The sequence below is a fragment of the Rhamphochromis sp. 'chilingali' genome (genome assembly GCF_963969265.1).
Source record: "Rhamphochromis sp. 'chilingali' genome assembly, chromosome: 11".
Taxonomy (NCBI): domain Eukaryota; kingdom Metazoa; phylum Chordata; class Actinopteri; order Cichliformes; family Cichlidae; genus Rhamphochromis; species Rhamphochromis sp. 'chilingali'.
This window is the reverse complement of record NC_137938.1, coordinates 38011733-38025087: the sequence shown is the minus strand read 5'-3', so window position 1 is coordinate 38025087 and position 13355 is coordinate 38011733. Positions and strand designations below refer to the sequence as shown.

Here is a 13355-nt window from a genome sequence, read left to right as displayed (position 1 = left end):
TTATTTATCTCTGCAGCGCCGCCTTCCACGCCATTATAGTCCCGCTGGTATGCATAGACCTGACACGTAGGGTATATAGAGAAGGTTGGGTGGAGCTTCACTTCCAGCCGACGGTGGTCTGAATGTGAGGCTGATGAGTTATTTTCATAAGAAGATATGAGCAGGACAAAAACACAAAAAGACTCTTTTACAAACAGAGTGAGCGTTCAGATAAACTCATATATGCACCTAACATATTAAAAATGCAACAAAATAATGTGTAATCTTCAAACACACATAAAAAGGAACAGCACAGCTTGGATTGTGAGATTGCTTCTGTCTGCCGACGGTCCGGGACACAGAACGATTACAAAGAAATGAAATTGCAGCCGTGTGTTTGTTGCTGGCGTTGATGGTCGTGTGCAGCGATGAACATTAAGGCTTAATCAGCGTTGATGAATCTACATCTGGAGGAAGGACGACTCCGATCCAGACTCCTGTTTCCTGTTTCACGAGGGGCAGCAGCAGGCGGCTCCATCAGGACTCAAAGCCGTGACCTCGATCAGGCGGCGTGAGAGCAGAGTGACATTATCCAAATTGGATCTGACACATTCTGGTTTCCGTCCCCCCGAGCCGGCGTGCTAATCGACTTTCGTCACGGCGAGGGGGCCGTTAAACGCTTGTTATCGTCACTGCGTGCGTAATAAAGTGTGAATGTGCTCAGAAGCCTGTGAATGACGCCAGCGCGCCGCCAACACGGATCCTCGTCAGATGGCGTGCAGACGGAGATCACATGGGAGGGCAGGGACGACAGCAGGCCGGCGCGGCTGTTTGGCAGCAGGCGGGCGGTTCCTGCAGGACTTTATGTCGGAACCAGAACCTGAACATGTGTTTCATCAAGTCCGGCTCACATGAACTTAGAGATTTATCCACAAATACGCTGCCGATCCTCCCTGTTCGCTCTTAATGAAGCAGCTGCTGACTCCACACCTGTTTACACACTTACAAGCCCATTAAACAGCTGTGGTTATCTGTGGTTATCTGTCCCGTGGACACATCCAGCAGGCTGTTATCACCTCCTTTATTGGTGGCGGGCGCCCCAGAAGCCACCTTTCATTACCAGGAAACTTGTGCACTACCCTGAAATAAGGTTATGGTTCCCTGTTTGCTCTCACAGAGAGATGCTGAGGCTGTCAGGAGACGGGTGGAGGGTTGTAGCTGCAGAGCTACAACCCTCCACCCGTCCAACATGAGGATTTATGCATATTTATTCTACAGGTTATATACTGTTATATATTCTGCAGGTTATTTCATGACCAAAGTGTAAAACAAGGCAGAATAAGGGCACCATGAACAGCAGCTGGGCAGAGCGGCATAAACCACGTGTCCACGTCCCTGAAGCATCTTTATTGTGACAGAGTGCAGATGGTTGTCAGGGAGACAGAACGGAGGCAGGAAGTGGTCTAAAGGTGCACGAGGAGGCGAGCTGGAGGGGGATCAGAGAAAAACCTTCTGAAGGAACTGTTACCCTCACAGCGTGTCCTCTGTCCTCTACAGGAAACTGGCTGAGGAGAAGTACGAGGAGGTCCACACCCGCAGGAGGGAACTGAGGAGCCGCCATTTCCAAAAAGTCAGTGTGGATGTTCTGAATGTAAGAAACACTTTGTTGTTCCTCTGATACTCGACCCGGGCTTCATGGGTTTCTCTGTTGTTCTCCGAGTCTAACTGGGTTCCAGTAAAACACTCATTTAATGCTTTTCCACCAACCGTTAGGAGAGCAGAGAGGGCGGAGCCTGCCAGAGTCAGGCTCAGCCAATCAGCAGCCAGAATCGCCAGAACGCTGGAGGGTCGGCGCCAAAACCGAAGCAGGACGAGTCAGAACCAGAACTGCACGGTGAGAAAACAACAGACATGGCGGCTCGTTCATCGCCACGCGTACACGCAGAGAGCACACAGGCGCAGACTCAGAGGGCCGGAGCTTCCCAAGGGGTGGAGCTTCCCAGAGGGGTGGAGCGTCACAAAAACCACCTTAAAGAGCACAAACACAAAACGAGCGAGAAGACCAAAAACAAGTGCAAAGAGATTAAAAACAATAAAGCTGTGGTCACATTCGCTGCTTAACAAATGTATTAGTCATTGAAACAAGAACACAAATGTTTTAGAATCTGTCAAAAAATTTGTTTGAAACTAAAAATGATGTTTTTTATTCTGCAAACAACAAACAAAAGCAGCTGGAAATGAATCAAGATGAACTTTCAAACTCCAAAACTCATTTTTCTGTTCAGGGATGAAAGAAATACGTGTAATTCAGCATCTTCTAATAATAATAATAATAATAATAATAATAATAATAATAATGTGCTTTATTATTTCTATCTGCCCTTTTGTATTACAGGACATTTGAATTCAAGGATTACAACAATAATTATGTTATAGTGATAAAAATATCATCAGGCTTGCACATGCTGGTGGATTAACCATGAACATAAACAGTGATTATTGTTTATTTCGGGCAGCTGTGGCACTAACCTTGAATCGAGCGGTCGTCCGATGAATCTGTGAAGTTTTTTAAAAAGCTCTTAAAGCGTGAGAACGTCTGAACTTGGACGTGTTGAGTTCTAACATGTGAAATATCATTAAAATGTTATGTAACTAAATGTAACTAAATTACAACACTCGACACTTTTTCCGGAGCTCGTTTTCTCGGTTGCCACGGTGATGCATCTCCTCTGAAGAGTCTGGACGACGAACGCGCTGCAGACGTGAAACGTGCTTCCTGTGGAGTTGCAGCAGCTTCAGATTTGTTTCTGTAACAAACATCAGAAACTTTCGGTTCTTTTCATGGTTCTGCAGGTTTTTCTGAGAGGTCCCGAAGTACGGACCAGATTCAGACTGTGAATTATTGAGTTTGGGGATGTCTGTTCTACCATTAAATAATATATATTTATGTTGATAAGGTCAGAAAATGTCTTTTCTTGGAGGCTTCTTCAGTAGGAACCTCAGGCTGAGACTTAAAGCAGGTTCTCTTTTCTCCACATCAAACTCAGAACTCTGAGCTTGTGTGAAACTTCAGCTTCACGCTGGACGGCTAAATTACGCAGGCTGTGTCTGTTCAAGTGTTTCTAACAGGCTTGGAGAACATTTCCTCAGCTTGCAGTTATGATCTGTCTTCAGGTTCATATTGCTCCCGTGTTCTGTCACTGACGTTTCCTAAATAAACCCAGCAGCCAGCGAGCTCGAACTAATAAAATTTGCAGCTGATGTGAAGCAAAAGCTCTCCAGAGGGGTCTGCGTTTCAGCAGCTTAATCATACGTTTATCTAAAAATCCTTCGGAGGTAATAAGGAAGGCCAACAGCCAGAAAATTTCATTAAAGTTAATGTCATTTGTAAAAAATCAGCTCAGGCGAGACAAAGAAAGTCTGAAATTTCTTTGTTATCGTGCTTTCATCATCGGTCCCTCCTGGATTTTTCACTTTTTATGAGCACAGTTCAGAGCTGAGGGCAGCTGTGGGAGAATGCTGAGGTTATATCTGAGTTATTCAGGTTTTTGCACAAGAGAAGGAAGCAGAAACGTGGATGACAGTGAAAGTCTCAGCGCCTTAAAATGACTCAACATCAGTATCATCCAGTAACCTGCCGACATCTTTGGAAGCAGTTCAAACCAGTTTACATGGAGAAGATAAAAGAGAATAAACAGCTTCAGCTCGACAGCGTCCTTCCTACGGCTGTGTTGGAAAACACTTTGACTGAACATCAGCAAACAGCTGAGGAGCACTTCCTGTTTCTCTGGGAAACACCTGAAACCTCCGTGAAGTCCCCGAGCGCGAGCGCGATCCAGCAGGACCGATTATGAGAGGAAGCCGTTGGAGTTTGATCAGTTTGGTGAGAAACTCGCAGCTGGAGACGTGAGCCTGCAGGGAGCTCACAAATAAAGAAACAGAGCTCTTTATGTACAAAGCAGAAATCTGTTATATGAGCGGAAGCAGCTGCGTTGGTTTTTCATGCTTCCTGGGAGCAGATGGAATTTCGATTCTCCACACGGAGAGTTTTCAGGGATGAAGTGGCCCCGCGGCGTTTCACAGACACTTAGATTCACATCAAGAAAACAGACTTCATTTAATGTTTTCATAGTTCTGAACAGAAACTAGGTGGCTCTGCTCTCCTCCAGCTCTCAGCTTTTCAGTTTGTATTCGATTGGACGGTGAACGCGTGACGTTCGGGATCAGATCCACATCTTACACTTCAGGCGTCCTTCAGCAGCACAGACGCTGAGTGATGAGGAACCGCCGACAGGACGTTTGGCTCGATGCTGAGTTCATAAAGGTTCGACTGCATCAAACTGCTCGGGAAGTCGTAATGAAACCTGAGATTTTCTCTCCTCCGGATGCTCAGAGACAAAAACAGAAAGTTAGTTTGTGGAGCGAGATGCATTTGAATAAAGCACCAAATCCACACTGTTTTACTTTTAAGCTTAAATTTCAAAACTTACCTTTTTTTTCCATTTTAAATCCTGATTTTTATTAGTTTTTGTTTTTAATGTCTCTGTAAATACTTTGAATCACCTTGCTGTTGAATTGTGCTGTATAAATAAACTTGCCTTGCCTGGGAATGATCTCGCTGGAGGAGCTGGAGCTGCTGTGAAACAGGGTGTTAGTCGGCTTTAAAAGAAGACCAGTGTTTGCGTTTCACAGCCGCCATCGCAGAACTTGGTCACTGCTCTGAAACAGCGAGGAGGAAGTGGAAAGACTCCCGCTGGTCACGTCCTTAAAGTGACTCATCATTAGTTTTTGATTTATTTGCAGGCTCTGGTTCAACACGTTAAACTGCGAGTGTCTCCACAGAGAGCCATTTCTAAGTAATGAACTTTGAAAGCTTCATTTTGCTGCCAGCCTTTCATCATAACACACATCACCTTTTCCAAACCGGCATCGTCTTATTTTAGTTTTCCAGCTTCACGCTCCTCAAACCGTTTTCTCATTAAAGGGTCCGAGAGCTCCGACACGACCCACGACAGGCGGCAGCTCCTCGGAGAGTCACAGCCGCTGTGGTCTCAGCAGCAGAGCCGACACCTGAGCCTCGCGTCACATGGTGCTGGAGCTCAGCCAATCAGTTTCTAGACAGCTTGATATCACAGAGGAGCCGCTGGTAAAATATCTCCTGAGTCAAGAATGAGTGAACAATTTGATCCATCAGTTTAATGTTAACTGAGTAAAAGACTCGGAGCTGATCTCATGTTATGGTTTATTCGAATGAAATCCAGTCTCGTTTGTCCGTCACTGGGATGCTGGTTCTGTTTACATGTGTCAAGTTCCGAGCTCCATGTTTCTGACAGAAGCATCAGCATTCAGCTCAGTTTTAGCTCACTGGGATTACAGAGAGAACGTGAGCCTCACAGGACCACTGAGACCTCCAGCACAACCAGGATCAGGGAGGAGCAGCCTCCTACCCGACTGCTCGGTGGTTCAGGGAAGAGAAAAGAGAAAAGAAGGAGCATCGAGAGACCGGGACGAAATATAAACCACAGGAGAGAAAATGGGAGTTGATAAAGTGAAGTAGATGCATTTAAACGCATGAGGAAGAGAGTGGTGGAGAGGAAGTGCTCAGTGGATCGTTAGAGGTGTCCTTCAGCCTGAGACACAGGACAGACACCCGCTAGTTGACGCCGCTGCCTCCCATGTCTTCATCAGGAACACGAGGAGCTCTGACTCCAGCATGTCCCACGTCTACCTCAGGACGTCCTCTCAGTAGGACACACCTGAAACAGGATCCGGATCAGATGCCTGAACCACCTGAGCTGGACTCATGTGATGACGAGGAGTTGTGTTTGAGCGACTGAGGTTGGAGGACAGTGACTGAAAGCTCGTTCTGTCATTCACTCTCAGAATCATGTAACACTGTCCAGAGCTCGTGGTGAGGAAGGTCAGGAAGGTACACTGACCGGTTAATCCAATCAGGCAGCACTAATCACAGGCCAGTGCGTCATGTTACGGCTGCAGCAGGCAGGATCAGGACCAAAACCAAAGGCTGAACTGAAAAAGGCTTCATGTGCTGTGACAGAACCCGGGAACATTACAATGAAGCAAAACAAAACCGAAACAGAGTTTTCAGGAAACGCAGAGGAAAGCCAGAGCAATCAGGGTGTGTGATTATTAACGACGCAACAACAAACAGGGCTCAAATACACAAGAGAGCAACGAGGGAACAGGAAACACGGAGGGCACACAACGAGACGGGGAGGAAGCAAAACCAAAGACACTCACATGGAACTATCAAAATAAAACAGGAAACCAGAGGCCGACACTGAAACGCAGGCTGACAGAACACGAGGAGCAGAGACAAGAGTAACAACTGTGACACGGAGCCACGACTGAGTGTGGGACATGAAACAAACATGAAGACAAAGAAATCACTGAAGAACTTAGAGAGCCAGAAAATACACGAGACTACATGATGAGAAAAGCACTAAATCCCCAAATATCAAAGAATCCAAACTTCCACACTGGGTCACCTGACTCAGCACCATGTCATCCTCCATCCACATGAGGTGGCGTCATGCTGTGGGGATGTTTTTGAGCAGCAGGAACTGGAAGCGTCGTCAGGGTCGAGGAAAAGATGAACGTGTTTGTGGTCTGACGTTTGGCTCCGTCTTCATCTCAACAGACCAGTGCAGCATCCTCATCCTCGCTGTAGACAGCGATCCGTTGTACAGCCTCTCGCTCACCCTCCCCTCACCTGAGATACTTACTCTAAACTTCCTCCCTGACAAGGGAGCAACAACCAAAAGTTACAGTTTTTGCCCACTGCTTGAACACATTTTGCAAAACTCCGCTCTCTGTGCCAAAACTGTACACACAAGTACACATGACACAACACTGGGAAATATACCATTCACATCTGTGCCAAATTGAAACTCTACTCCCAAAACCTAAACTCTGCTGTCAAAACCTGACATTCCTTTGTCAAAATGTAACTCTGTTGACAAAATGACACATACTTGCATCATATGCAAACACTGACAGATCAGGGGGAACACACTAGTCTTCTTTATATAAAACACTGCAGTCCTTGATTTCCATTGTTTATTCAGAAGGCACATTTACAGGAGACACATTTTCAAACAACCAAAAACGCAAATAGACCTACCCAATGTTGTACATTGCAGTACCATGAATTCAGATAAAGCAAAAAAAACAACAACAACACAATACAGTTTTTTCTGATTGCTTAAGCACATTTTTTGTAACTATTGGCTAATTTTGCAAAACTCTTCACACAAATAAGAAAACCTGTCACCCAATAATCAAAACATTGTAGTTCTCTTGCAAAAGCAAACACAGCTAGATTAACTCCCCACACCTTCGTAAAAGTGGTGTTTCCGTATCAAACAGTACACACAAGCCATCATCTACTAAGCACACAATGCGCCAACTGCACACTGATGGTATGAATAAAAACACATCTGGCTTTTGCTTTCTCTGTGCACAAGGTAGGCTATGTCAGTTTGAGCTCATACTTCTGTCATAGATCCATAAGCATAGAGGGATCCAAACTTCAAGTACTGCTGTTTATTCAAACACATCAAAACAAACACAAGTGTTTATTTCCAAGTATAGGATTATTTGCAATCGCCATAATGACTATATGGGTTACTTGGTCTGCAGTGAACATGCTTCCTCTGCCCCAGCATCTGGTCATCTAGCAACTCTGTAAAGTAACAATTTCAGTATTTTTACATCAATGGTATTGGTGTGTTTCTCATTGGCATACGGCAGTGCTACAGATCTTTGTGCGAAGTGACTGTACTAACCGATTCTCATTTCAAGATGTCCTTATGGTGCTTGCTACAGTGTAGCGGCTCGAGTTAGGCTGGACCCGTTGGCCAGCTACCCTCAGGGTCATTCCACGGTTGATTACATGGTCCACTATTGTAGCTCTGATGTCATCAGCAATTCTATTTCTTACTCTTCCTACCCTTCCTCTCCCCCCTCCTCGTCTTCCTCTTGCTCCTCCTTGTCCTTGTCGTCCTCTTCATCCTACTTCTTCACCTCCACGTCCTCTTCCTCGGCCTCCTCTTCTTCTCACTCTTTCTGCTCCCTCCATTGTACTCCGCACACACAGCTTACCTGTATTATAGTGCTTAGGCTGATTGCAAAGTGAACTAATTATCTAAGAAAGTTTTCACATGTGAAAGTGTGCCAGACAGTTGGCAAATTAGTGTTAATGATAGCCATACATGTGTATACTTTTGCTAGGAGTGTGTTGGAAATTTGGTAATTGAGTGTTGTGCAGTGAATTGTGCCTACAGTTTTGCAAAGTGTGTGTTACAAAATTGCAAACTGAGTGCAAAGCAGTTTTTGTGCTTTTAGTTTTGCAAACTCAGTGAGTGGTTTTGCTATAAGTCTGAATAGTTTTAGAGATTGTGCTACAGGAATCACAGTTAGGGTTTAAGCATTCAGAAAAAACTGTAATACTGCAATAGAAAAAACACTATACTGTAAACACAAAAAACCATGACAATTGTGCATAAGTGGGCTCATGGATCCCGCCGTCTGTTGGGGTCTGGCCACAGGACCTCATCAACATCGCAAGCAATGTCCTCTCCCACTAGGCACCGGGGAAAATATCCTCTTGCATGTCGAAACCATCCATGGATTGCTGTCACCTGAATGTCGCCGCAGGCCTGTTCCATTGCCTGCAGAAGAGGCATGCGGGCATGTGGTTGGCGGTCATATACTCGCCATCTCCAAGCCGAAAAAAATTCCTCTATAGGGTTCAAAAATGGTGAGTAAGGGGGCAAGTATACCACTTCAAGTTGATTGTGGTTGGAGAACCAGGCCTGGACCAGAGCAGCCCGATGGAAACTGACATTATCCCATATCACCACAAACCTGGGCTGATCTGCTCTGTTCTGTACAACTATATCATGGAGAGCATCTAGAAATGTGAGTATGTGTTGGCTATTGTATGGACCTAGTATTGCATGATGGTGCAGAAGCCCTCGAAGGCTTATGGCGGCACATAATGTGATGTTTCCCCCGCGCTGCCCTGGGACGTGCACAATTGCCCTTTGGCCAATTACATTACGACCCCGTCGTCTTGTTTTGCTCAGGTCGAATCCAGCTTCATCAATGAAAATGTATTCATGAGGCTGTGCAGCTCCATCCATGGCCAAGATTCTCTGAAAAAAAGGGGAACATATCACTGCACTACAGTGCTACACATACAGCACCCTCACCCCATCACACAGGTACCTGTGTAGCTCTCAGAATAGATCCATGTGGTACTGATATGGTACATATTCAGCTGCTACTGGACTTCACCAATACTCTATTGTAAATGTAAGGGACAGTTACACGTACCCGTACATATTCAGCTCGAAGTCCTTTGACCCTGTCACTGGTCCTCTCGAATGGGACTCTGTAGAGCTGCTTCATGGTGATGCTGTGTTTACCCAAGATGCGTCTGATGGTGGTGATGCTCACATGGTCTATGTTGCTGAACACTCGCCTGTCTGCAAGTATTTTCCGTCGTAGCTGGTGGAGACGGATGGCATTGTCTGCCCTCACTAGGTCCACAACGGCAAGTTCCTGCTGTTGTGTGAACAGGCGTTGCCGTCCTCCCCCAGAAGGTCTTCGAGTCATTCTGGAGAAATACAACCACATATTGTCATCGGTTTGCTTATTTTTCTTACAGTACTTTACTGTATGTACTGTGTCATCCACTGTACAACACTGTACTTCAATATAAGGAATCAGCCACTTTGGCTGCAAAAGGAGCATTAGCACCCCGTACACTTGATATGGTGATGTGATATACTGTAGAACAGTGCTATGAAACCATCTGAGTAGAGCAGAAGGTATGGAGGTGAAGACAGACCTGTTTTCTAGTCGGAATGTTCGTATTACAGATGCCACTGTGAAGCGGCTTAGATGTGGGTGGACTCTCTGCCCAGCTTCCCTCATAGTCAGGCCATGGTTGATGACATGGTCCACCAAAGTTGCTCTTATTTCATCAGAAATATGGGTCCGTGCATGGCCTCTTCGGCCTCCTCCTCCTCTACCTCTTCCTCTTCCTCTTGCTCTCCCTCCATCCATGCTTGCAAAGTTCTTGAAATGGCTACGCTGAGGGCTTTTTGTAGTTGGCTAATTGGTGTTTGGTTTTGCAAGTAAGTGCCTTCAGGTGTGTATTGAGTGGTTGCAATTACCCGATGTGTTTTGTATTTTGGATACATGTGTTTTCCGAATGGCACCCTGACATTTCATTTTGTGAGCGAAGTGTCTTATGTATGAAATGGAGTGTAGCATGCAGGACCATGTGTGTTGCATAAAGGAGTAGGTGTGTTGCATAATTGGAACTGGGGTGCAAAGCAGCACTTTTGTTTAAGGTAGGGGTACATGTGTTTGAGGTATGGTAACAAAAGCTTCAACTTGTGTTACTTTAGTCTAAGCATGGGTTCATGGTGTTCAAGCAACGGGCAAAAACTGTAATTACGACCATCCAGTTTAGGAACGCCTTTTCCATTCCAGTTCACGTGTTGTGACGCTGTCCACAAGTTAATCGACCTCCGTGGGAGGAAAGTTTAGGAAGCCGCTCCGCACTGTGCTGCAGGCACTGCAGGAAATGATCGTAAAATCACTGCCTTAACCCTTTGAAGCCGGTCGGAGCAGCACGCTCTGTTTTGCGTAACTATTTTTAAATCCCGTAGCTCTGCAACCACGTAAGCTAGCGCAATAAATTTTTTTGCATATGAAACCAGAGGAGTTGTACTTACATCTGATGCCATCAGCTTGTCCTCGGTCACAGTTTCCTTCCACATGTAGCTTTACAAAAACTGCATAAAAGCACTTGCAGCAACAAAAACATAATATTCCAGAAACACGCTTTGCCGATCTGATCAGCTGTTTGTAACACTTCCTACATCCATCAGCGAACTATCGCATGTCCGCCATGACCTGCCCGAAACCGGAAGTGATGTCATTTTGCGGAAATGTAGTTTTTTACCACCAGGATCTCATGAGCCTATACTGGTGTTTTTAAAAGTTATGTTTGACTTTATGACTTTGTGTCGTTTCTGGGATGCTGAGGACTCATATTGCACTGCTGGAAATAGTTTATTTTGATGCATTTGCTGTTTTTTTTGCAAATTTGCAGTATAATATTTATTTTCGTTTTTCCTGCAGTGTATGAAAATTGGTGTATTTCAAAAATAAAACTATGAAGACACTTAAAATAAATTTCCTGTGGAAACTATTTTGTGCAACTTTTTTGTATTTACAGTTTTGAGGGATAAGCCTCTTAAATTTCTCTAACTAGAAATATATGTTAAAAAACAAAAACTATTTTCAATTTTTTTGTAGTTTATTGCACTTTTTTGCAATTTATGTAATTACTATGCACTTAATGCAGACATATTATTAAAATTTGGGCTATAATGGTTGTATTGATGTATAGCAACTTGAAATGCTCCCAAAAATGGCTCCACAGCAGGTAAAAATATAATATAAGCTCTGGTGGACTTGGTTCTGGCAGGTCTTAAAGGGTTAAATCTGATCAAGGAACTTGCAGATACGCTGTAACAGGGTTTTTCCAGGTGCTGAACACTCCAGTTTTGTAAATAACTTGTTAATCTGAACAGTCGGGTGATTTGGGAGCTCAGAACATTTTATTTTTATTGAAATCGCAGTAGAGGCGGCGGCCTGTCTTTGACCTCTCCCTGACTTTTCTCTGCATCTTTTAGTTCAACCTTTTATTTCATGGTAGATTCCCCTCACGTACGCTCCCAGAGCTCCGCCCTCTCCTTAATCCCTGTCGTGTGATTGGCTGATAGTGGCGGAAGAGGCTCTGTCAGACCTCAGAGACACCATGAATTAAACATCCTCCATCTTTACAATTCTCCGAGCTCGTTAGCAGGAATAATTACCCAGACGCAGCGCCTGGTAAAGCAGACAAATGAAATCCATCAAGACTAAAGAGGTTAGGAAGCATTCTGTCCATCAACTCCTCCCTCTCGCTTCACTTTATGAGCACATTTAGTCCTCGGCTGTGTGCGTTTTAAATAGAAGTGCGCACACGGGCCGGCATGGTGTCACTGCAGATAAAGAATGCGATTACATGTGAAGCTTAAAGTAAAACACTGAACATTTCTACCCAATAATAGGGAGGAGTTTCCACATCCTGGTTTCTGTGATCTGCAAGCAGCTTTACAACCCCCTTCAGCCCCAGCTCCTCTGCTTCATGCTGTTTCTGGCTCAATGAGTCACGATGGCGGCTCTGTGAACATTATAAGCGCCACAGCCAGACTGGGCGTGGTCATGGATCTTTAACCCTTTGATCACCAGGATGCTGCAAACAAAAGTCTCTTTATGGTCATCTTGCATGTCTTTGTTTTGTCTTATTGAATTCATTTTGAGTGTCTTTGGTCATATTCTGTCTGCTTATTCTCATTTTCCGCTGTCTGTCAGCTGTCTTGTTGTCTTTGCTCTCATCTGTTTGCAGTCGTGCCGCACGTCTTTGTGGTTGCTTGACTTTCGTCTTCTCCTGTGTTGGTTGTTGAAGTTGCTTTGAAGTTGTTGCTGTACGTGTGTGCAGATATCCCTGAGGATCCCCGGGCTGCAGAAGTTTATTACAACCAGGACAGGTTCGACTCGTGCTCAGAGGACGACGAGCCAGCGGCACCTGCAGAGACTCTGTACCTGTCTGACCCACAGGTGAGCTGCTTTTAACGTGCTTTCATGGCTGAACATAAAATCTGCACGAAGAGACGAACACAGAGGAACGTGTGAGAGTCTCGCTCTGTTTCCACTCTGCTTCTTTATCCAGTGTTCAGGAAGCATGATGGGATTTTGTTTAGCTCCTTAATCAGTGTTAGCATTAGCCTGGATTAGCATGACACACAGAGAGGATGGTGTAGGTGGAGGAGCTTTGACTGCAGCTCTCAGGCGTCTCTGCTGGCTGGCTTTCATTGTGACGAGAGTTTTCGTGCGGCTCAAATGATCATAATACAATTGTCACGCATCCAGAGAAGCCGCCTAAAACCTCTAATTAGAGACACACTCGCAGCCAAGGAGTCCTGACCCGCCGCTAACGAAGATGCACATTGTTAGCAGCTCAGTTACTCTGAGAGAAAAAGTGCATTTTTAACGCCAGAGCTGGAAGTTCTCAGCACAATCAGAAATGTGAGAGAATAACCTGAAAATTAAAGACGCTGAAGGTGATTTAGGGAGGAGTCTGAGGGATTAAGACTCAAAGAGAATATGATGGAAACAGAAACAGCTCATGTGCTCGGTTTGTTCCTGTCAAAGGAGAAATGTCCACTCACCGATGGATCATTACAACCGCCGTGTACCAGGGCTCGGTGCGGCCTCTGAAACAGGCG

The 13355-nt window shown here is 45.1% G+C and overlaps 2 protein-coding genes across 3 annotated transcripts in view; one reads left to right on the top strand and one right to left on the bottom strand.

Moving 5' to 3' along the window:
* The window catches only part of nek11 (NIMA-related kinase 11), a gene marked incomplete at its 5' end in the record, with an annotated part of 62840 nt that overhangs the window by 36716 nt on the left and 12769 nt on the right, over positions 1–13355 (top strand). Inside the window, 3 exon segments of the mRNA XM_080896874.1 lie at positions 1537–1630; positions 1753–1873; positions 12569–12687. Of these exon segments, the coding sequence (XP_080753000.1) occupies positions 1537–1630; positions 1753–1873; positions 12569–12687 (334 nt within the window).
* On the bottom strand, positions 7209–12327 carry LOC308405903 (uncharacterized protein). Of its 2 annotated transcripts, XM_080896699.1 has the most exons (3): positions 12128–12327; positions 9340–9622; positions 7209–9158 (listed from the first exon to the last, which is right to left on the bottom strand). In XM_080896699.1, the coding sequence occupies exons 1-3, from the start codon at positions 12151–12153 to the stop codon at positions 8514–8516; spliced, it is 954 nt and encodes a 317-aa protein (XP_080752825.1). In that variant the 5' UTR covers positions 12154–12327; the 3' UTR covers positions 7209–8513. The 2 variants fall into 2 exon arrangements, with proteins under 2 accessions (XP_080752825.1, XP_080752824.1); XM_080896698.1 differs by lacking the exon at positions 12128–12327 and having other exon boundaries at positions 9340–10125.